The sequence below is a fragment of the Procambarus clarkii genome, chromosome 93 (genome assembly GCF_040958095.1).
Source record: "Procambarus clarkii isolate CNS0578487 chromosome 93, FALCON_Pclarkii_2.0, whole genome shotgun sequence".
Taxonomy (NCBI): Eukaryota; Metazoa; Arthropoda; class Malacostraca; order Decapoda; family Cambaridae; genus Procambarus; species Procambarus clarkii.
Genome location: NC_091242.1, coordinates 5,649,801 through 5,674,632, shown reverse-complemented (window position 1 = coordinate 5,674,632; position 24,832 = coordinate 5,649,801). Strand labels below are relative to the sequence as shown.

The window sequence follows — 24,832 nt, the reverse complement described above, 5'->3', positions numbered from 1 at the left end:
AGGTAGGCCACTGCTTTAAAAGGACCAAGTTGTTAAACTTCAAGCTTAACAACCTCCAGTGCAAGACAGACAATAGCAGCTGCTGTTTAACCCATAGCCAGACGAATGCACCAATATCCTTTACCGGGAGCTCCAAAGAATTACAGAAGGCATAAAAGGTCTTGATGAGACTCCATCTTATTGGTGCTCAATTAGCGAGTAATGTAAATAAATTAGAGTTAGTTTAGTTCATTTATTTTGCACCCCATACCCATCTTGTGGGCGGTAGTGAAAAGGGTTACAGAGGCACATAAATGAACTCAGGGACTGAACCCCACAATTCATTTAGCTAAGACTCGATTAGCTCCATTTCGCCGCCTAAGGTGCTACGATTAGCGTAAAACTAATAAGAGTCCATGTTGGCAACACTGCTGGAAACATGTGATGTAAACAAGTTCTCGTCGACCGAGGCGGGTTACGACGCTCTCCTAAGTTGTGCTATACTATATACGAAAAGTGATGACAGGTACAGAATGTTGGTGCGATATACATATATTAGTTCCGTATTGTAATTATATTAAAATCTTTCAAGATGTGAAAGTTTTGGAAATTATTTAAGTTGTGACTGGACTTTAGAATAATAATAATTTAATAATTCATTGTATCGGGGGACAGGCAGCCAGAGTGTATAATAATAATAATAATAATAATAATAATAATTCATTGTGTCGGGAGACAGACAGCCACAGTATATTTATACACGTTAGTCTTATATCGAGGTCCTCCCCTAAGACCGAGTTACTGACCCCGCCTAGGATGCAACCCCACAACAAACTAACTATATCTTGGATTGTTGTAAAATTGAGCCTTTTAGAGATATATCTAAGCTCACTCTGTATGATATGGCAACCTATCTTATTACCATGGATAAATTACCTGAAATCCTTGCACTGTACCCACATTTTGCTTCCAGTAGATGAACGACATATGAGATTCAGAAACAAGTAGTGTATTGTGAGGACTAATAATAAACAGAAGCTCCCCTATGACTCTGTAATATCCCCATTGGCCAAACTATTATGTATTAACGATAAGACCTACCATTAATGTATGATGACTTACTGTAAAGATGTAGCTCTTGTAATAGCACTTTCTCTGTAACTAGCTGACATTGCATCTATAAGGTGTGAAGGATTGAAGAAATTGTTTATGTAATAATCTAAGATGAGGTCTGATAAAGACCTTTTGTGCCCTCTGTAATGCTTTTGCGCTACCACTCACAGGATGAGTATGGGGTGCACAATAAACTAGCCGCCTTCGGCGGCAACAATCAATCAAAAACAAACTAACTCCTGGCTACCTATTTACTGCTAGGTGAACAGATTCTTTAGATAATGGGAAATGTGCCCAACCATTTTTATTCCGCCTGGGATTCGAACCCGGAATTCTCGATTGTGAATTTTGTGTTAATTTAAAATAATAAATTTGTGTTCATTTAAAAACAATATTTTGCCATGGTTGATTGTGGTAAATACTTGCTAATAAATTAGATCTAATACTTAATTTTAATACTGGACATATAGAGTGGATGCATACAGGAAAAGGTTTGGTTATACTGTATTGTATATAGATTTTAAAATCCAGCCTGACCCAACCCATAATAAAAGTAAGTGGCACATTTTATACAGTGAGTATACAATACAATTATGAAATTCTGCACAGTATACAGTTTTTAAAATTTAGAATTTATGGTCAAAATGACCAGAGGGTCATAGGCTGTGTATATGACCTGGGTGTGGTCAAATCATACTCAAGATGGTTCTATGAAGCTTGTTTTCTAATTTCCAAAACCATATACAGTATATCATTAGGTTAGAATTAGTTGGCTTTAGCTAAGCTGCGGTGAGTTATGTTGGGTTAGGTTAGCTTAGTTTGGGTTGGGTTAGGTTTAGTTGAGTAGTTACATAGGTTATAAAATCTGTTGGTAACGGTCTTACATATGATGTGACTTGTATCCATATGACTATACATTTATAGAATATTGAAAAATTAAATGGTTCTATTTCATTTCATTCAACAGTTTGTATAAGCTTCAGTAATAATAATAATAATAAATTCCCAAATAGCAGCTGGACATTGTTGAAGCTGCAAAGTCAAAATGTGAGAAAAATCTAAGAGTCATGATTAGTAGGGAATCTTAAACCAATAATCAATGTATAAATGTATAGATTAAAGGCAATAGGGTACTGTGATTTATTTCTAGAAGTATTAGCAGCAAGATATCTAATATTATTCTTCAGCTTTATCTCCTTGTTAGGCCTCATTTAGATTATTCAGTTCAGTTTTGGTTGTGATACTATAGAATGAATATAAATTCACTTGGACATACAGAGAAGGATGACAAAGTTAATCCTAGAAATTATAAACCTTTCTTATTAAGAGATTAAAAAAAGCTTAACTTTCCTCAGGTTTACCGTCCAGCCCACGATGTTGTGTTGGGCTGGACGGTCTCGCTTCATGCAGGTCGGCGTTCAATCCCCGAATATCCAAGTGGTTGGGTTCCATTCCTTTTCTCCCCTCCTCCATCCCATCCCAAATCGTTATTCTGATCCCTTCCGAGTACTATATAGTCATAATGGATTGGTGATTTCCCCTGATAATTCCCTTCCCCTTCCCTTTCATTACGTTTAATAATTTTCTTCAAGCAGTTGTTTGTTTTGATGCGTTTATAAATTTTAGTAAAATTTCTTAGTGTTGGGTTGAACTTTCATTTCTAAGCTCATCTTGTCTTGTAGAGCATACCAGATTCTGGTTCTTTCTCCTGGTAGGATCAAGTGTGTCTTGGATGCTTTCTGCAATTCCTTTAGTCTCAGCAGCTCCAGTGCTATAACAATGGGCAGTAACCGAGTATTCCAGCAGAAAAGGGGAGTTCATTACATTAAACACTATTTTTTCTACATTTTAAATCTTTTCAGTCTTCTTTCCCTTGTGCATTGCTATTTCTTCTATTGACTTTTCACCTATTTAATTTTGTATAAGATTGCTAAGAAAACTTTATAATTGTTTTAGTTTTTCAGTGCAAATATTTGGTTCCTGCTTCACTGGTATAATGACCTGCTTGATATCTGTTTGATGGGGTTCTGGGAGTAGTTCTTCTACTCCCCAAGCCTGCCCTAAGAGGCCAGGTTTGACTTGTGAGAGCTTGGTCCAACAGGCTGTTGCAGAGTTGCTTGGAGCTTGGTCCAACAGGCTGTTGCTTGGCCTAATGCATCTTGTAGAATTTTTCTGTAAATTTTACAAGTAGTCTTGTCTTTCTAAGACTTCAACATGCAATACTTCAACTGAGGAGTTTTTAAAGAATACTGTATATAGCTATAAGCAAATTATAAATACTGTACTGTACTATAGGCGTACTTGCAAGATAAAATAAGCGCAGCTATTAATCTTAAATCTGTTAAAAATAAAAAAATTAAATAGGATTATATAAGGTAACCAAATTTTTTTGTATTGTATAAGTGTGTTTTAAATAAATAATAAATAATAAATACATTTTTTATTCAGGAAAAGTACATACATAGTTGATTTACAAACATAATGTTGGATTTATAGATTTTTTTTTGTTTTGAGATATATACAAGAGTTGTTACATTCTTGTACAACTAGATAAAGCTAGTACATACAATACCTAAAGCCAGAAATACGTACAGTGTTTCGGGCAAGGTGTGGGGGGGGGAACACTTAGACTAAAACTTAATAGTAATTGAGATTAGGTATAAATTGTGTTGAAAAAAGGAATAAAAAATAAAAAGGGGGGGGGGGGGGGAGGGAACATGGCAGAAATCAGCAATTGTACAAGTTGGAGAACAAACAGCATTGTTTAACAAAAGCAAGACATGGGTTGACATTTAGGGGGTAAGGTAGGTTACATGGAGTTAATTTAGTACCACTTGGTTTTATTATTAATTTTATAGTTTTATTATTAAAAATAATTAGTCATATAATTACAGTACAGTACTGTCTTTTGTTCCTTTGTATATCATTTTAATACAACTTGGTGTTGCCTTTGGATATACTGTACCAGAATGTATACTAGTGGAGCCGGTCGGCCGAGCGGACAGCACGCTGGACTTGTGGTCCTGTGGTCCTGGGTTCGATCCCAGGCGCCGGCGAGAAACATTGGGCAGAGTTTCTTTCACCCTATGCCCCTGTTACCTAGCAGTAAAATAGGTACCTGGGTGTTAGTCAGCTGTCACTGGCTGCTTCCTGGGGGTGGAGGCCTGGTCGAGGACCGGGCCGCGGGGACACTAAAAAGCCCCGAAATCATCTCCAGATAACCTCAAGATAGTGCGAGCTACATGTGCTGTGTCGGTAAGCATGTGATGACTAGGAGTTCTCATGCAGTGGGAAGCATGGCAGGTGGCTTTGTTACTTGAATGACTGTGCAAGTCATGCTCATCGCTGGCCATGTGCCATGGTTCAGATTTTGTAAGCATTTGCTGTACAGAGCTTACAAGCAAGATAGTGATTGCAGTGGGAGTAAAGTGAACTAATGCTTAAGTACAGTATTTGAAAATGTGTAATTAGTTTGGTGCTTTGCAGTTCTTATTAATCATCTGATGACTTCCCTTCAGTGTTATTAATTTTGTGCAGTTTTTTTAATAAGAAAATTTAATAGTTACTGCATTTGCCTGAAATATACTTAAGAGTGAGTTCTGGGAGTTCTTTTACTCCCCGAGCCCATTTTATCTTCTTGAGGATATCTTGAGATGATTTCGGGGCTTTAGTGTCCCCGCGGCCCGGTCCTCGACCAGGCCTCCACCCCCAGGAAGCAGCCCGTGACAGCTGACTAACTCCCAGGTACCTATTTACTGCTAGGTAACAGGGGCATTCAGGGTGAAAGAAACTTTGCCCATTTGTTTCTGCCTCCTGCGGGAATCGAACCCGCGCCACAGAATTACGAGTCCTGCGCGCTATCCACCAGGCTACGAGGCCCCCTTTTGGGGCCAGGCTATTGTTATAACTTGATCTAGAAGACTGTTGCTTGTAACAGCCTGCAGACTCATGCCAATATATTAGTATAAATGGATATTTTCTGAGGAAAAATATTCAGAGTGAAGAATGTAAATTGTCAGTGAACAGTAATTTTTCTTTAATAAAAGAACATAATTTTTAAATACCTGGTACAGTAATTCAATAGAAAAGCTTACTTTTATATTTCTTTGTTTTATGTCCTGGAAACAAGCATTATCAGGAATATCATGGCAGTAAAATTTTAGTTGTTTTAATAAGACTTTTATATCTATTGAGAGTAGACTTTAACATTTTATGGAAATAAGTGGGTAGCTAACTCATTCTTGATTTGCCACTGTAAAAAATACAACTGTTTTGCCTGATCAGAAACACATGAACTCAAGCAGTCCACCTAAGCAATTGAGGCTGATGCATAGAAAACATCAATATTACAGTGCTTTAAATTAAACTATTAATGTATGTTGGATTCTTAATAGATTGGTTGATTCTGCAACAATGTGCAACATATTTAGTGAGTGGATGGGTTGGGGTAGCATCTCTTTCTTGTGGAATCATACTTTGTCATCCTGTTGAAATCTAAGGTCCTCTAAGGTCTCTAAGGACCTTAGAGAGGGACCTTGATATTAGCCAAACATGTATATATACACTGCCTTTATATTTACTCATGTTAACTAGATTCATTGGCAGAATAAAATTTTAAGATAATATTTTTACTTTAAAATAGCCACAATTCTTGTTTTGCTAATGATATACTCATTGCAGATCTCCACTGTAGGACAGTCATGTTTGGTATCTAATAAATTAATTTTCTGCTAAGTAGTAAGAAGAATGTAGTTTCTTCTCTTAAGATTTTTACAAAGCAACAGCCCAACTATTATTGGCATATTTATTTGACAAATATATGAAAGGACATGATTAGAAATATAATTAATCAGTAGGTACTCAAAGCTACAGCTAATATTTTTCTAATTGTGTTATTTTATCCACAGGGAAATCATGCATCTGACCATACATAAACAAGTATAGTCTTTCTGGATATTCATTTGCACAGCATCACAGCTCCCAGTCATGGCTAGTCCAACAATTGAATCACTTTGTTGTCTGTCTACAAAAAATGCTTTCAGCAAAGATTTCCTTGCTGATTTTCAGTCATTGCCATATAATCTGGTGTCCATTATTGCATCTATACTTGGCATAACTGGTGCAGTCTATCAGGTAAATCCTTATTATTTTCATATTTAACTATTATCATCACTATAAATTCAGAGTGCTATTGAATGTGTACAAGATAGTATGAATGAATGTTGTATGAATGTTTTAATCCAAAATTCCTCACTCTAAATATTTGTGTGGGTAAGGAAGTGCAACATAACTATTGTCAGTGAAAGTGATACATTATCATACCTTTCCTTTTAGCAGTTGTATATTTTTATTCAGAGCTCAGAGGATACAGTAGTTTTATTTGTCTTCATGATGCTCAGAAAATGGGAAATATTTTTGAAGAATGGATAATGAAGATACACATTTTTATTAGAAAGGAATTACAGTATACAGTATTCATAAGGATTATATTTATTGCAAAGACCCCCAAAGTTAAGAAAATAATGAGTATCATAATTTTAGCTTCTGTAATTAGTGCTAATTAGTTATGCTATTAAGATAATGAGATAATGGGGCGAGTATAAGGATTACTCACTACAACGTGCACCAGATTTCTTTACACCGATGTTTACCTACCAGGAGCCAGGACCAATCTGTTGTTCTCTACATAGTGAAGGGGAGCTTGGGGGATCAGATATCAACCCAATACCAAGATGAAAATAAAGATAGGCAAAACAAAATGAACTACTGCCTAAAGAAAAAATACAGTAGTCTGAGGTAAATAAACCAAATGATCATTGTTTCGGGCGAACAGCACAAACCTTGATGAGTTCAACCCCCATCAATAGAAGCACAGGTTACCCAGGGCCCAGGCCAGTCACAACTTTTGCTCACTTGCTTTGTGCAAGTAGTGTGTGCATTCTCTGCCTGATGAATCAGGTCAGGGTGCAGAGGCCCTAAAATGCTCCCTGTTCCTGCTCTGTTTCCTTTTTCCCATGGAGGTGATTGGGTTTCAGTACCTGTGATTCATGAGTGAGGGGGGGGGAGCTGCTGGCTGGGACCTCCAGGTGACCGGGCTGCCATCTGGTGGTGGTTGGGCATATCATGGTTAGAATTGCTTGATTGCTGCAACACTCTTTTGTTCATGTTTTGCCTCATGGCTAATTTCTTTCTTTCAGGAAATGCTGGTATGTTATTTTGTTCTGCCTAATCTTTCTAGTGGGTTTTGTTCAATTTTGAGTGGATCTTTGATTTCAAAGCTTTCCTAGCCTTGTAGAGATACTGATCATGAGTGCTGATAGGCTAGCATGGGTCTTGGGGTCCTGGTGTAATTCTTAAGGCTTGGCTACACCAGTACATAAACTCCAGGAAGCTTAAGTGCTGACCAGAAATCCATTGTTAAATGTAATGGAATGCTAATTTATGCAACAGTTGCCTCTCGGGTAATTGGCACGATTTGGCAAAGTGGCATTCACATGTGACGAGGATGACTTATTGTGCACTGTATATTGTAACATTTAAAATAACATTTTGATAATTCTAGGATTATTATATTTAAAACATAAATTTCCCTAAAATAATAATTTTGGTTTGATTATAGCACAGATTCATTTAGGGATTATTAAATATACAGTACATTGCTTTGTGATTAGTGTAAAATTAATTAAAAATTAATTTTGTATATACAATATAAGCTTAAATGGACTTAATTAGATTAAGAATTAACACAGTATATGCAGAATGGGCTTACCCAGTTGTTACAACCCTCAGGTACTTCCACGGACAGCAGGTACTGGCACAATGAACGGAAGTCGTAAATTCTTGAAAACACGAGGTCGTCTCATCATCAGATGGCTGGCTTTGGCTGATTTGATGGCATCTCTTGGTATGATAATTGGTCTATGAATGTATTTCATATTTTAACACACAAGTCTGAATAGAGTATGAAGATATTTTTATTATATTGGAATGAGTTATAATTTTTATGATAAATCTTACTTTGTTTGATTTTTAGACCATTATTTTATTACTTTTTATTCAAAGATGATATATTAACTCGTTTGTGTGTTACCTATTTTAAAATTGAAGATATTTTCTGTGGAGAGCCCCCTTCGGCTCCCTGGGGCTATTGGGCTAATGTGATATATTAGACCGAGGCATTAGTCTATGAAGTTTGACCTACCGGGAACCACAAGCCAGAACCTGGCCTCCTCAGAGAGGTTGCAGGGAGCAATGGCCCTGGAAAAACCCCTGTGGTTGGGGGTTTTCCTTAAACACTTTAAAACATTTAAACACTTTAAAAATTTAACCACTAAATCTCAGATTTTAACTGACTCCGAGATGTAGACCCCAAACGTTTTAAGCAATGTGGACTAAAGCTGCTTTTGGGGGGCCCTTCCAGTATCAGAGGCCCCTGTAGCTTAAACTTCATTAGTTTCATAGTAAATCCTCCCCTGGTTTTCATGTAATTCCTACTTCCTTAAGAACGCACTTGCCATGTCTGTCCCTGGCCTTCCTCTGCTCCTTCTACAATCAAATTCACTTGAATTGTCACTGTTCACCGACTGTATTATCATCCATTTGTTTATTATCCATCAGATAGAAATTTAACATAAATGGGCACAACTTTACTTTTATATATTTTCAAGACTATATACCTTGCAACTGAAAAAGGGTATGTCTGTAAATCTTGTCAGTTTGTGCTCATTTTAGGTAGTGTATTTGATATTCATTAGGTGTTACTACTACTACTCCAGTGTACCATTGTTTTCTAAAGTCCTGATCTTTAAATTGACACTGCATGCCTCTCTCCTGGCTTGTGGATTGAATAATAATTAAATTTGTATACTGAACATAAGAAAAGTTATTTATTCTAATTTGACAAGAAATGGTGTTGTGATAGTAGAGATGAAAATATTGTGCTATTTGCACAAATCTTATACAATTGATTTGTTTTCTATAGGCATTCTCATCCGGTCTGTTACCTGGCTTGCTGATGATTCGTTTGGTTCAGACTCAGACGATAGCTCTCTTGGACAGTGTGTATGCATAATAACTTCAGTAAGTAAATTTTATTTTGTGTAACTTGCTAATACATTTTCACTTTTTCACTAGCAAGAAAATAAGTGTTTTCCCCGCTGAATAATGATTTCTTCCGCTTATTATGCTCACATTGCAGCACCATGGGGCAATCTACGGTCATCACGTTATTTTCTTGCTTCTTTATGTGTGGGAATCCACATTCATTTATCAAATTCTTGTGCCTCAGTTTAAGGAAGCAGCTATTGCCTCACTTGCATAAAAGTCAAACCAGGATGTAAAATTCTTTAGCAAATGTTTCAAATATTCCCCTAGGAGTCTTTAAAACTTACAGGCAGTTGGGATGTTTAGGTGAGATTTGCCTGAAGCTACCCCTCTCAGGCAGGAAATTATCAAAAGTAAAAATAATTAAAATTATGAATACTATATTATAGAAAATTAATTTTATTATTGTGTTATTTTCATGATAAGGTCTTCAATATATAACCATATACTGTAAGTGCATACAATATATGTATCCAAAGCTTATTTTTGGGCTGTTACATTCAGATGCTTTCTTAAGTAAGATACCACTGAGTCCATGAACAATCATGTTGTCAAACGAGTGACATACAATTTGGTACTATATTAACTTTTTAATTATTCCTGCAGGGTCATATTGGGCAGAGAAAGTCACTGGAGAAATTAATCAATACTGTACAGCCCAAAATTTACAGTCAGAGGTTAATCCAAAAAACTTTAAACCTTGTCACATCAGTAGAAATTACATATTTATATTCCATTCACTGGGGCTCTAGGAGTCTTGAACCGTGGACCCTCATGTGTGAGACTGAAGCTCTATTATTTTACATATTTATATTTTTAAATTTTCTTACATTTTACACCCAAATTAATAATTCTATAAGGAAATAATTTCTTTTGATTTTTCATTTTTTTGCACATGCCTCCTAATTTTCTCTGCACATTGCTAACTCTAGCCACTATATTGCTGCTATTATCAGAATCCTGGTCACTAAATCATGAACATGAATAATTTTCTACTGATTTATTTTCTAAAGGAACATGAGGCCCCATTTCATTATGCATATATTTGCAGAACCATGGCTGTGTGCTGTGGGTGTCTGCCTCGCACTGTGAACACCATAACCACTGATATCTGAAAGTTGTTTATAGTCTATCACAGTCAGGGTCTTCTGTGACACTATCATCACTAAATATTCACAGTTATTTATTTTATCATTAATAAATGATGCTGTGGACACAAGCTGCATGCTGGTGCTGTGAGCTGTTGCAGCATGCACTGCCCATGGCAGTGCTCTTAATACTGAGACCCACACATTGATTAACCTGAGAATTTGAATAGTTAATTAGGTGTAACACTTAGTAAGTTACTGTCTCTTAATTGACTTTAACAGTGTCCATTTCCTTTACACTAATAGAGAAATAAAGAACAATAGACGTATGAATATGAGTCCTTTAGGTTCGTGGTGTGACCGTTATAAAATATTCCATTTTGCTGCAATTGACTTGTTACTATGGTTTCCTAAAAGTGATACGTGCTTCTCCTCTGTATCCTTGAGGATGGTGCAAGAGTGTCTGCACAGGAATATCAGCTTTTAGCTCAAAATTTTAAGTTCTTTTCATTATGAGGCAATCTTGTTTATGATTTGCCCTCACACCTAGATTTGTGTGATGTCAGAGTGCCATTTGCTCAATGCAATACTGTACAGTCCTACATATATACATGACAATTTTTGTAGCGCTGAATGCTGCCACTGATTTACCTCACTATTTGATCTTCAAGAACACATTGTGATCTTATTTGAGGAAGCAGCCAATGGATGTGGCTTAAGTAGATTTTCATGTTAACTCGTAGTTTTATTTTTTAATGTCATTTTAAAGCTGCCAGGAATTGAATTATAGTATTTATCTGTATTCTCTCACATTTCAAGCATATTTTGCTAAGGTTTGATGGCTAGATGGTGATAATGGAAATACGATTAAACTTACTTAAAGTAGATAACATTTAATCTCCTGCCATTGTTTCAGGCCATGATTCACTATTTCTACACTGCAACTTACTGTTGGACCTTCTTGTATGCACTCGATGTTAAACTGGTGATGCAAGACAAACGAATAAATCAACGTATTTATCACCTTGTGTCTTGGACTGTGCCTGTTGTGTTATGTTTAATTGGTCTTCTTGTCCTTTACCTTCCTGACCTTAAGTAAGTTTATACAAGATGTAAAAGATTCTTCCTAAACAAATGCACTATTTCATAAAAAATGCTAACTAAATCATTTCAGTAGAACGTTTTGAGTGGTTAGTGTGCATGACTGCATGTTGATTGCCAGTAGTAGTCATTTGCTATGCATGCTGTGGTTATTCATACAGTTTCTGGACTTACAACTCCATTGTTCATCACACAGAAGCACCATTATTTAATACACATTTTCCTGTAGTGTTAGATGGTGTTGCCAAAGTATTCATTCATGTATACTTTACAGAATAATGCTTACTGGAAAATTTTTGAAGTGTATTATTTATATATATTTATATTTTGGGGGGATTAGGCTTGAATTCAAACACTAGAATTTCTGATTATTTAGTATTAAATGTACAGTAGATCCTTTCATGGCACAGTTTTGTTTAGCATGAGCATGTCTTATTACAAAAAAATTATGTACTGTAGTGTGAAAATAATTCACAAGTTGGTGAGCAATGATTTGTGAGTTGGTGCAGATAATTCTTGTGTTTTGTTCACATTTTTAACTATATTCATGCATCATGATAATAGTAGAAGATGGACCGAAACATCATCGTCTCCTCGACTTCTGGTGTATAGTTTAATCTTCAGATGAAGAGATTGTTTGTTCACATAAAATATGGGGTGAGGCTAGGAAGAAGTTGACCTGCTGCAAAGTTGACCCTGTATATTCTTATGCCTTCCTCACACAAACACAATGATTGTGTGAGGAAGTACAGGTTGAGTTGAATAGCACACTAGATGTGGTTGGGAACAAGACTAGGAGGCAGTGTATTATCAGGAGGGAGTTTAGTTAGTTTTTACTGAGTTAATTTATTATGCATCCTGTATCTATCTTCTGAAAATGGTTTGAAAGGCTCAAAATGGGCTCAGAAGCTACACTCAATTATTTGTTTGGCTAATTAAGTTAGATAATCAATGAACTATTTACAGTTTATCATATATATTATCATATCATCAACAGTTATTTGCAGTTTGAGTTAATTTAGCAGAATTAGCTTATGAAAGCCCTATTGTCATACCATGATAAGCTGTGGTTGAAAGACTATAATGTTGCACAAACGGTTAAGAAAGTAAAGGCAGTGTGAGCTTAAAAATAGTACTACATGTGCACTATCTACAGTTGGCAACTTAGAATACATTGCCAAGATTTTGGGTAATATGATTTCCTTGATTAAATGCTTGAATATTTTTTTAAATATTAGTAATGGAGTTGTCTTTAAACTCTTGGATTATTTGGCATGCAATTACATAATAATGTAGGGATGTGAGTAATTTTGGTGATAGTTTATATGTATTCATATCTACTCCAGCAGGTGGTACAAATTCTCTGAAATAAGTGCTTGTAGCCAAGACTAAGTATAGCAGGAGTAATGCATAGAAGTCTTAAGGATTTTGTTGGATGACCCATATATAAAGTGTGTGGATCTCTTGCTTTGGTATTATGGTGCTAGATAGACTAGCTAATATAGATTTCACTTTGTTTCAGGTTTATTCAGTTTTGTTGGAGTTGGGGAATGAAAACTCATCCTTTGACCAGGATGTACTGTGCCTAATGGAGCAATCTGAGTGGCATATCTTGGTGCAGTTTATAGGAGTTTTGAGGTAGCCAAAATGCAGCTTTAAGATGCTCCACTTTAGTGGTGGTGGTGGTAGTAGTAGTAGTAGTAGTAGTACAAGGATATTATTATTATTTCTTACATTAATGTACATGCCATAAACAGTGACTTATAAAATGCTGTTATATATATTTTCTTTGTTTTTCAGCTGCCATAGTTCAAGTGTGAACCCATACATTCGTTTCCTTCCCAACTACTTGAGCTCTTTCATTCCTATTGTGGTTGTCATGATAGGCAACCCAATACTATACTGCTTAGCTTTTTCCAGAGTTGAAAAGCAAATTATGTCAGCAAGAGGCAGGTTAGTTTATTGATTTCTTAATTTATAATTGTGCAAATAACAAGAAGGTAACAAAAATGTTGCAATTTATTGTTATATCTATACTTTATACTATACTATATTAACTTTTTAGCAAAACTATAATAATTGTACAGTATTAGTAATCTAAATATCTTTGGAATATGTTTACCTTTCTTTTCCTGTATTGTATTTTGTTTGCAATCTTATTTATCCTATGAAAGTGGGTGGGGGATGGGGTGTGAGAGGCTTGTGGTGTACCCACCAACTCACACCTTAGCAGGTTTGTTGTAACTATTTATTTTTGTCTTTATTTAAAATCTCACAGGCATCTCCCATCTTCTTTAGTCAAGCCAAAGTGACCTATACCTGGAACAAGTGACCTGGCAGTTAGCTTAGTGATCACTGAGCACTCAGGCTTTGGCACCCAGGTCTCTTTCTCATACTTCAGGCAGAGGGGGGGGGGGGGAACCTGGTGACCTATCGCAGGTGTTGTTATACATGTTGTGTGTCTCGGTAATTAGTGTTTGGGTATGTTGATAACTGTGCTGAATGGTGAAATACAAGACTTCAATCAGCTTGGCAGAAGTTCTTTGTTCCTGTGGGATGTTATAGATTTTATCTGTGCAGATGTGAGTTGATCTCGGTTGCATAACTGAAGATTCTTTTTCTTGTGCCTTGTTGTCTGCTGCTCCAGCAGACAACAGTTTCTAAACTGTTTGCTCCACTCATATGGGTTATGGTGAATGCCTTCTATGCAGCTGGTCAACTTTGCAGGACAGTCACCTTACCTTCTCTCCAGGAGCCAGGCTTGGCCGCTCTCATTCCTGTTTGCTACCCCAGTTTCTCCAACTTTTCCAAAAGAAGGAAGTTTATGCATGTTTTGGTGGTGATTACTCTTTCATCCACTTAGCCAGGTGTTTCATCTGCTGTTGGTGGCTCTGGCTTCAGCTTCTGGCTGGTGCAGCACCAAGTGTGCCCTCAGATTTCTGGATGGGGTGAGGGTTTTGGTGCGCTTGTTGACTAGGTGTTCCACTTGTATGTTCCAGATTTCCGGTAGTTCTCCAGTCTTGAGTGTTATGTTGAAGGCTCTAGTTAATGGGTAACACAATCCCTGCCGTAGCATTTTCAAATGTCTGCTCTGTTACTCTCCTAATTCTGGTGTCCTCATTTTCTGACTCTGAAGTGTCTCCCTATTTCCTCTGTACCCATGTCTCTATAATTTTTCCATGCAAACTGTCATTTGCCTTGTTTTCTTAACTTTATTCAAGCAGTAGGTTTTTTTTTTTTTTTTTTTTGCTTAACCTTTCTGTGGATTTCCTCAATTTTGGGTAGATCTCCCCATGCTCCCTTCACCATGTAAAGAGAGCAACATTCTGGTCCTGGCTCCTAATAAGCCAGCATGGCTCTTGGAGGCCTTGGCATGATCCTCAGGCTTAGCCATACCCGAATGTAAGCACCAGTAAGCTACTGAGGCCCTACCAGAAAAGGGCATTAACAGCAAATTTTAAATGGATCTTGATTATACATTCTTTGTTATATTAATTATAGACAGTACAGTAATAGGAAATAAAAAGTACATAAATTTAAATATTATATTGAATCTTATTAACAGATTTACACAATCAGAGCGACGAGTGGTTAACGGTCTCCTAAAGAAATTCTTCCTCATTAATGCCGTGTTCTATCTCTGTTGGTTACCAAATATCATAAATGGCATTGTATTGTGGTCAACATGGCAAGATATCCCCAGATCCCTCATCCTTGTCATTTGGTATTTAATGGTAAGTACCAGTAATATAAGTTGCTTCTCACCTCTTCATATATACTTGCTTCATTTAGGATAGGCATCTTTGTGTCTTTCCTAAAGATCATGTAGATGTAGATTTGTACTGGCTGAACACAGTAAACAATAATTTATATAACAAAGATTGAGAGTGGATCTGTCTCAAAATGAATATCGATGGCTGTATGAATGTAGCACATGGTCAATTTGAACATTTGATGAAGTAATTACAAATAAATAAATAAATACATATAAATAACAAAATAAATAAAATTAAATTTTCCTATTATAACAGACTTTTGTTACACCCCTGTATATTCTTATGCCGTTCCTCAGGTTAGTTAAGCATAGTTCATGTGTTGTGTAAATGAAGTGCAATAATAACAAATCTTTTTGATGACTTGTGTCCTCTCTTGTGTGCACAGGCAATTCTAAATCCTCTACAAGCTGTCTTCAACTGTATTGTGTATCGCAGCTGGGATTCTGATAGTACCATATCTAAGCCAAGGACAGTAACATGGCAGTTCTGGAGAAAGAGACCCTCTCAGGAATTGGAGGATACCATTTCCAATATTGAAGATGAACAGGTAAGTTAATTTGTATATATTTAGAAATAGGAATGCATTAGTTTATAGACTGTATATCTACCCTCTTACACTAACATTATGTTGCCACATTAATTTATTATATATCACACAAATATCCCAAAACAAGTGTACCGAGCAAGGTGTACTGTGGTGATGGAGGCAGCAGACAGTGGCAGGGAGGAGTAACGAATGGAGGAAGGAGCATTAATAAGTTATTCATATGTAACATTTTTTTGAAAAATATTGTGGGTGTGTTGTTTATGTGCATAAGAAACAAAGGAAGATGGCAAGAGAAGAGAAGAGAAGACACACCAGTGACGATGTAAACAGTATTTAACTGGCAGGCCTTTTAAGTGGTTGTGAGGCTGACTGAGATACTTTCCTGCCTCCTACTTTCTGGGTCAGTGATAAACACAAGTTTCAAGTTTCCTTTGTCATTTATGGATTCTTGCATTAATAATATTATATGTCCCATCTTTCACTATATATAGGATGAGACCACTTTGGAAAGGTTTATTTGGTTACATTATTTTTGTAAATTTTTCATACAAGTACAGGTGAGTATATGCAGGTAACTATGATGTGGTTACTCAAGAAACCACTTGATGCATTTTCTTTTATCTGGTTTGAATCCGAATGTATTATTTACATAACCAGATTATATATTCTGGATTGGAAAAGATTTTCTTTATTGGCACCCCGGATAAATGAATTCACACTACATTTTAATGAAGTAAACTTAAACCAACTTATTGGTACAATACACAGTTTTTTTTTAAGTGGTTAAATATTAGACATGTTACTAAACTTGATATTCTTCATTTTTTTTTATGCCTTGCTTGTACAGTATTTGACATTTTACATTTAACAGAATGTATAGAGGAAATATGTCTCACTCATGTAATGTTGAATTAATACATTTGTTTTTCTTATTATTGTCTTGCTTTAATATTTAGTGTGTCATTATTCTTTTTTCTGATACTATACTGTTTTGCATTAATGTGTATTATTACAACTGCAGGTTGAAAATGAGTCTTCTCAAGAGGAATCTGATACTGGGAATGTTGCAATGCAGTTATCTGGTGAGCGTGCACCTCTTCTTCAGTCACCATCACGTGCAAGTCATGCACTTAAGAAATACAGTAAATAACTCTCACAATAGTGTCCTAAAATATTGTATTATGCAAAAGTGTCAAATGAACTACTGTATATTTTTATCTTGCTTTCCCAGTTGTTCGGTGGCAGTATATTACCAGAACAGTTACTAGGACCAAAGTTGAATCTCGAATATACAGTATGCTTGTGTGTGTATGCCTAACTAACTGCTATTAACACTTTCACTCGGTAACGACTCAGCATTGCATTGTTTTTTAGTAGACTCATTTTCGGTAACGACACAGCATTGCGTCGGCGGTGGCAGCAAATTGGTGGCGGCTTCGGGAGGGGGGCACCGCGGTTTTGGATATTATATGCATATACTCCTGTAGGGAATTTCATTGCAAATACATTGATACCAAATTAAAGACCTAGGACCAGAATTGAGGTAACAAAGTTGAAAAAGAGCATACCCATTTTATTAGCGCTCACTGGGGTTACGCTCCGTCACTTTCTCTGTTTGCTGTGGGTGGTACACCTGGCTTTTGGACTTTAAATTTGCATATACTCCTGTAGGGAATTCTATTGCGAAGCACAATGTTACCAAAATGAAAGACCTAGGACGAGAATTGAGATGTCCAAAGTGAAGAGAGTGTACACATTTTATTGCTCTTGCGCGCTTCTGGGTAATATGCTCTTACTTTCTCACTTTCTCGCTGGGTTTTTGGGCTTTATATGCATTTAGTCTTGTAGAGAATTCTATTGCAAACACATTGATACCGAATTGAAAAACCTAGGACGAGAAATGAGATGACAAAGTGGAAAAGAGTATACACATTTCAGTATTACCGCGCTCACTAATGTAATGAGAGGCGCCTTGGGGTGGCACTGTGCTCTCCTTCTGGGCCACTTTCATCTTGTTGGTGGGTGGGACGAGCTGTGGTTTTACTCTATATGCATATAATCTTGTTGGGAATTCTATTGCAAACACAATGATACCAAAGTGAAAGGCCTAGGATGGGAATTGAGGTGACAAAAGTGAAAAGAGTGTACACATTTTATTGCTCTTGCGCGTTCCCGGGTAACACATACTCACTTTCTCTGTTTGTTGTGGATGGTATGCCAGGCTTTTGGACTTAATATGCCTTTAGTCCTGTAGAGAATTCTATTGCGAACACAATGATACCAAATTGAAAAACCTTGGACGAGAATTGAGGTGACAAAGTTGAAAATAGTATACACTTTTCAGAATTACCGCTGTGTTCCCGTGAAACGTTGAAACCCACCTGGGATAATGCGGGGCTCAGCGCGCCCGGTGCGCGAAAGTGTTAATAATATAATTCAATATCATATATTAATATTTAATTAATCATATAATTATTTAAATTGCTTTTTTCACAATGTTGTTTTCAAACTGCTGCTCTATTGCCCTCCTGATTCTGGTGTACTCATTGCTAGCCCTCTTACGTGCCTCCCTTTTGCCCGCTTTTTTATCCCCCATGTTCATATACTTTCCCATGTTTTCCTTGTTTCCTCATTGTTCGTATAATGCTCTTTATAACCTAGAATTATGTTACTGAATATATATTCTTTTATAATTATCATTTTCAGGATTACCTCTTTCATAGCTTAATAATTTAAATGTTAAGTTATATTTTAGTTGAATGTTGTTAAATAGCATGCAGTTCTGTTTAATAGTAGTTTTATTAGTTTACAAATTTGTTCTTTGTTCAATACTGTACTGCAAATGAAATTTAATTCTGTTGGATGAAGCCTTTAGGATTCCTGAGTATCCATGACTATAGGGTGTTATTAATGTATTAATGGTAGTACAACTCATATAAGTACATTAATATTTTAAGATCAGCTTTGACCTTAATAGATGTTGGCATATACAGGTTTGAAATGTAAGAATGCTGCAGGTATAGCTACACTTCTATATTCTAAAATGAAATCTCAGTAGTAACATAGAAAATACTTTTAACAATTATAAATTTGAAGGAAAAAACATGTGCATTCGTTATGCAGCATTCAACATTAATATGTTGTGTAGTTTTGAAATGTGAATATTTTTGTGTTTCATTATTCATACAATATGTGATCATGTTCTTTTAAAACAAAATATATTTGACTTGTGTACAGTGAGCCCTCCATTTGCCCAGAGAATGCATTCCAGGAAAACTTTATGAAAATATAAGTCACACTACTTGAACTGAAGGTTATACAAGGGGGAAATAAAGGACAGGCATGACTGTATGGTTTCATGCCCTCCAGAAGTCCTGATTTGTACCATATGTATCAAGAAATATGCAGTATAACAGACATTACTAAATTAAAGTATTCTCCCACATTCAGAGTAATGTCAATACAATTCTTACCACTGTGGAGTTGACCTGTATATAGGGGATTATATTTTGTTTTGTGAAGGAAACAGTATCAGTTAGAGGTGACAAGTCATTGTCTCTAGCCCCACCTTAGACTTGTCACTGCTGGTGTTTGTGGTCCAGTCATGATAGCTCTACTGGGGAAGAGTTGACATTGGGTATTAGGGTGACCAATAGTTTGGTGGTCTGTTTTGCTATTTAAATTTCTTTCTAGACAGACAAATGAGGTTTTACAGCATTACTTTGTAAACAAAACTTTGTTCCAAATTTGTTGATAATGATGACCATCTAGCTAATCTCGACTAAAATAAGGCAGGACATACTGCAGATGAAGATTCATACATGCTGCAATAAACTAAGTAGACTTTAAAATAGACTGAAAACCCTGCAGCTGCACTTTGGTACTGACAATTGTTAGTTCCAAAACAATTCTTAGTCTGGGAAGGAAAATCAAGATGTAACAAATATCAGTCTATGATCATCAACCTTTCTAAAATTGGTTATGGAAAGAATCTGCAAATCATGATGAGTAGTGATTTGAAACCAAGAAAACCATATCAATATTCAAAATAATGCTAATGGGGTATTGGATTTTATATCAAAAGCATTAATAATAAAAGCTCTAATGTTATCATTAAGCTTTATCTTTACTGTGTAATACTAAAAGTACTACTGTATACAGACGTGTCAATGTCAGTAGTATTGGCCTATTACTGCAATGTCAGTATTGATAAAATTTCAGCAGATAGAGTACTGTACTTCAATAATTTTTTGCACAGGTGAGTATAGTTCTGACATGCAGTACTATTTTGGACACTGCTCTGTATAATGGAAACCATTTCACTGGAGTGAATATTGAGAAGGATGAATAATTTAATCCCAGAGGTTAGGAACTTGCCCAACGAAGAGGAAACTAAATTTTTCAGTACTCTAGAAAAAAAATATAGTAAGGGGAAACATGATTGAAGTGGGCAAATTGGTGAAGGGTTTAACAAGGAGGATATAAAAATGGGTTATAATGAATAACATAAAATAAAACATGAAACAATGCATTCAAAGCTTAGATTTTGAGCATAAAAAGGCAAACTGTTTATTTCTAAATGGTTTACAGATTTATAGAGAAAGTGGTTAAGTAATATCATGAGGCAAAATTGCTGGTAAGTTTCAAGCATCATTTAATCAATTTGAGTATTAGTGATTGAATATAACTAGGAGATGTTTATGTGGGGCAGTAATCCACCTGCAGAATTCTTTATTCTTGTGTTCTTTTCTGATGCACCTCCACACAGTCATCATCCTGCTCATTCATGTTATGAATATGATCAAGAGGTGACAGATTGCCATCCTTCAACATTACCTTTGGGTTGTTATTTGGATATCTTTGGATACAAGACAACATGTAGAAAGTGAGAGGGCTATAAAAATACTATTCAGAGAGAAAGAGGATAAAATACAAGAAAAGCAAGAGGAGATTTTGAAATTCAAGCTGTGTGATATAGGAACTCAGCTGAGCTGATTCACATGGGCAAAACCTTAAACCACCTTACCTTGTGCACCACAAATTAAACCAATTTGCATGTGTGTCAATCATATATTTTGCTTTTAAAATGTTTGTGTTTAAATTAAATTGCATACTGTATTGCTCATATCAATTCTCATTTTCGTATATCTCAATTCAAAGGTTTATTTTGCTTGGTACATTAATTCTTTTAAGTTTGATTATTTATTAACCATTTTATTTTGCTTTTGCCAGTAAATTATTGTTAGCATCTTTGTTGACATTCACTTATTCAGTTTGTGGAAACCTGGTAATGAAGATCATGAATCAAGAGTTTAAAAAAGATGAGTACAGGTTTGAATTTCTGTTGGACTGCAATTGACTTCATAAAATTATATCTGTGCATGTGCAGTCCAGCCTCCTAAAATGAAAGTACTTACAGTAACTATTTGGTCAAGAGTACCAATATGTAGTGATGTTTCGCTAGAAAGTTGACATTCGTATTATTAATTTTGGACAAACGGGAAACATTTTAACACCAATGCAAATAAAAGACCTACTCCTAGCTTAACCTCTCCTAGGAATTCATGCTATCTTCGGCCTAATATAGTACATATATGTGCTATATTAGGCCTAGGATTATTTAAGTTTTGTTTTTAGCTTTACCGTAATTTTTCAGGACTATGTAAAATTAACAGTACCAGAAGTGGTTTACTGGTGGTCCTTCACTACATATTGGTACTTTTGACCAAATAGTTTTGTTTATATATATACAAGAGTTGTACAGTATATATAAATTCATGTAAAACCACTAGCACGCATAGCATTTTGGGCAGGTCTTTAATCCTGATTTTTTCCTGGAATATGACCCGCCAAATCATTTATAACAACCAGGTACCCATTCACTGCTGAGTGAACAGAGGCTACAGTTAAGAATTGGTGCCTTAATACTCTTCCCCGGCCAGGATACGAACCCAGGTAAAATCGCTCGCAAATTCGTCAGGTGAGTGTCTTACCACTGCTCAACAGAGACTACTTTTTACTCTTACTGAACTGTAAGTACTGTACTTTCATTTCAGGAGGATGGGTTACACACTGTTATATTTTTAGTGTTATTATAAAATTTTATACTGAACTTTATATAAAATCCTTGATAGCATTTCAACCAATTTTTTTGTATTAGGAATGGCTAAAAATAATGAATATTTTATTTTACATCTACCTGCACTGAAATGTGTAGTCTATGCATTAAAATTTATATGACAGTAATTAAAAATTTGTATATTCTTATAGATTAAATATATAATAATTATCTTTTTTATTCCACAAAACCCCTTGGTTTCTGTACTTTGCTGTTGTTAATACATGAACTATACCTTAGTAGCAACCAGGAATTTAATTAGTGTTATCTCACTCGACCAAAATATCGGGATGGGAATAAACAATTTATTGCTGTGAATTTATTAAATTTGCTAATGCCCTTCTGCCACAAGTATGCAGTTTAGTTTTCTGTTTTGGGAATGTTATGCATAAACATATTTGCTTTATGAGATATTAGTAAAATAAATAAATATTGTATTGCAAATTACTTTAAAGCAAAATAGGTGATATGATCACATACAAAGTTAATAAAAGATTTTTAACCCACAACTTTGAAAAAAAATGAGGCCAAAGATTCAAGATAAGAAAGGAAAGATGCAAAAAAAAAAACAAGTACAAAATTATCTTTGTGAACATGAGTGGTAGATGGATCGATTACATTAAATGAGATGGTAGTGAAGTCAAAACCATTGGAAGTTTCAGAACATCATAGAGTATGACAATGATTATATGGAACATAGGATATCATAATCATAGTTCTTATTTTATAATTATAGTACATAGTAATAACATCAAGGAAATAGTTAGTGATAATTGAACGAATGTTTTAGCTGCTAAAAAAAACATATTTGAGATTAAATTTCCTCTGGATACTATAGCATATTTTCATCTCAAAGCATGAGTCAGGTGGCATGCATGCAAAAACAGCCTATAGTAGACTAGGATTAAAATGAATATACAGTACTATAGTTGTTCTATTAAGCCGTGACAAAAATACTGAAACGAATGTCCAAAAACTGTAGCATTTGGTGTTGGGAAGTTCTTCATGAGCAAGTTGGAAATCTTCTTACTCTTGTTAGTATGTTTGAGCTGTATCTTCTGGTTAGTGTTGGTAGGGATCACTGTTTCTTTTGATTGTCTTGTAGAACTTTCTGCTCTATCTTGTGGGCCATTAAAAAAGTTTCTGTTGATTAGGGAGCCGGTCGGCCGAGCGGACAGCATGCTGGACTTGTGATCCTGTGGTCCCGGGTTCGATCCCGGGCGCCGGCGAGAAACAATGGGCAGAGTTTCTTTCACCCTATGCCTCTGTTACCTAGCAGTAAAATAGGTACCTGGGTGTTAGTCAGCTGTCACGGGCTGCTTCCTGGGGGTGGAGGCCTGGTCGAGGACCGGGCCACGGGGACACTAAAGCCCCGAAATCATCTCAAGATAACCTCAAGATCATGGCCTTAGTTTAAACAGCAGGACATTTCTGTTAATTTTCTTTAAATCAATGAATAATGGCATATATTTCTATAAGAAAAAATAATTTTTTTTTTTTTCAAAATATTGAACAGCACTGAAGTCAACATAGGTGTTGGCCAAAGTTGAAATACAAGTGTAGTCCCACACCAACTGCCTACTTTTCTTCCAGGGGTTCACCGTGATCCTGTCTGGGCAACCGACAGGCTCATCAGAGTTGTGGGGCATTAGATAACGGAGTTCTCTCTCTCCTGAACACCTGGCTGTGGTAAGGCTTCTCTTAATAATGTCATTAACCTCGCTGTGTCTTGCATGCCATCCTCCTGTTCCTTGGCAGAGAAGGCCATACCATCCATACCTGTCGGCCACTGTCTCGCCACAAATACACCTGTATTCAGTGTGGATTGGGGCAGCGAGGCAGAGAGCCACGGTGTGGATTGGGGCAGCGAGGCACAGAGCCACGGTGTGGATTGGGGCAGCGAGGCAGAGAGCCACAGCAATTCGGAGGGCCTGTGGTCTTAAACGCGTGCTGGTTGCTGACATTGGGTTTGCTAATAGGAAGTCCCCTGCATGGGGAGCTGCTACAGCTCTAAGTCGGGCCGTGTCATGTGGTGTTGTTGCAGCTAATAGGCATGTCGCAGCTGCTTGGTCGACAATATATCTTCTCTGCATACACCTATGTTATCTATATCTATCTATCTACCTATCTATATAAATATATATACCACCTCTGGTGCAATTGTAGGGACCCATAGTCTCGAAGAAGAAAATAAAGAGTATGCAGAGAAGTAGTATGAATGTAAGAAGAGAAGAGTATTCAGTATACATATGCATGCATGCATGCATGCATACATACATACATACATACATACATACATACATACATACATACATACATACATACATACATACATACATACATATATACATACATACATACATACATACATACATCCTCTAAGGATAGCTCATATTATAAGAGATCGATGAACGAAACCTCATGCAGACTGGATGCGCGACAGCATTTACCCCGCCAAAATAGGATGTTAGTTTTAGAAATTGCTCTTATAGCTGCTGTCATTCAGGGCTGAAGCGCAAGGGTTCAAATTCTGCAGTATTATATAGGGGCAAAATAATATATTTTCAATGAAAGCAATTACATGATCTACGCAAGTGTTTATAATTTGTTAATTTTCCCTTTAAATTACATTATCAGTTTATTGTGTATGGTTGAAATATTATATTTCAATTTACGTTTTATATCATTTGCGTCACTCCTGTTCACATATATGGGCACAAACAATGACATCAATTTCACTTTTAAAATCTTCAAACATCTAGGTTTAAAAGGCTTCATATTTTTCTCACACATAACACGCGTTGGTAAGTAGCGTCTGCACAGCATTAAAAGAGAGATGCCAGTTTCTCCTTGTCGATTTCTTTTTTCCTCATTAATATACGGTTATTAAAAATTCATACTATACTAATATTCGTTTGTACAATTATAAGGAGACATAGTTAAATCATACTCAAAATAATGTAGTACTGTATCTTATTTTTGTTATTAAAATTAGTTTTCACGGCAG

The 24,832-nt window shown here is 36.0% G+C and overlaps 1 protein-coding gene across 2 annotated transcripts; it reads left to right on the top strand.

Annotated features, from left to right (window-relative positions):
• Positions 1–369: 369 nt before the first annotated feature.
• On the top strand, positions 370–21,996 carry LOC123746916 (G-protein coupled receptor 143). 2 transcript variants are annotated; one of them, XM_045728816.2, is made up of 9 exons: positions 370–505; positions 6,000–6,225; positions 7,882–7,996; positions 9,074–9,171; positions 11,200–11,378; positions 13,185–13,337; positions 14,950–15,118; positions 15,546–15,707; positions 16,729–21,996. In XM_045728816.2, the coding sequence occupies exons 2-9, from the start codon at positions 6,079–6,081 to the stop codon at positions 16,855–16,857; spliced, it is 1,152 nt and encodes a 383-aa protein (XP_045584772.1). In that variant the 5' UTR covers positions 370–505; positions 6,000–6,078; the 3' UTR covers positions 16,858–21,996. The 2 variants fall into 2 exon arrangements, with proteins under 2 accessions (XP_045584772.1, XP_045584773.1); XM_045728817.2 differs by having other exon boundaries at positions 434–518.
• Positions 21,997–24,832: the final 2,836 nt, after the last annotated feature.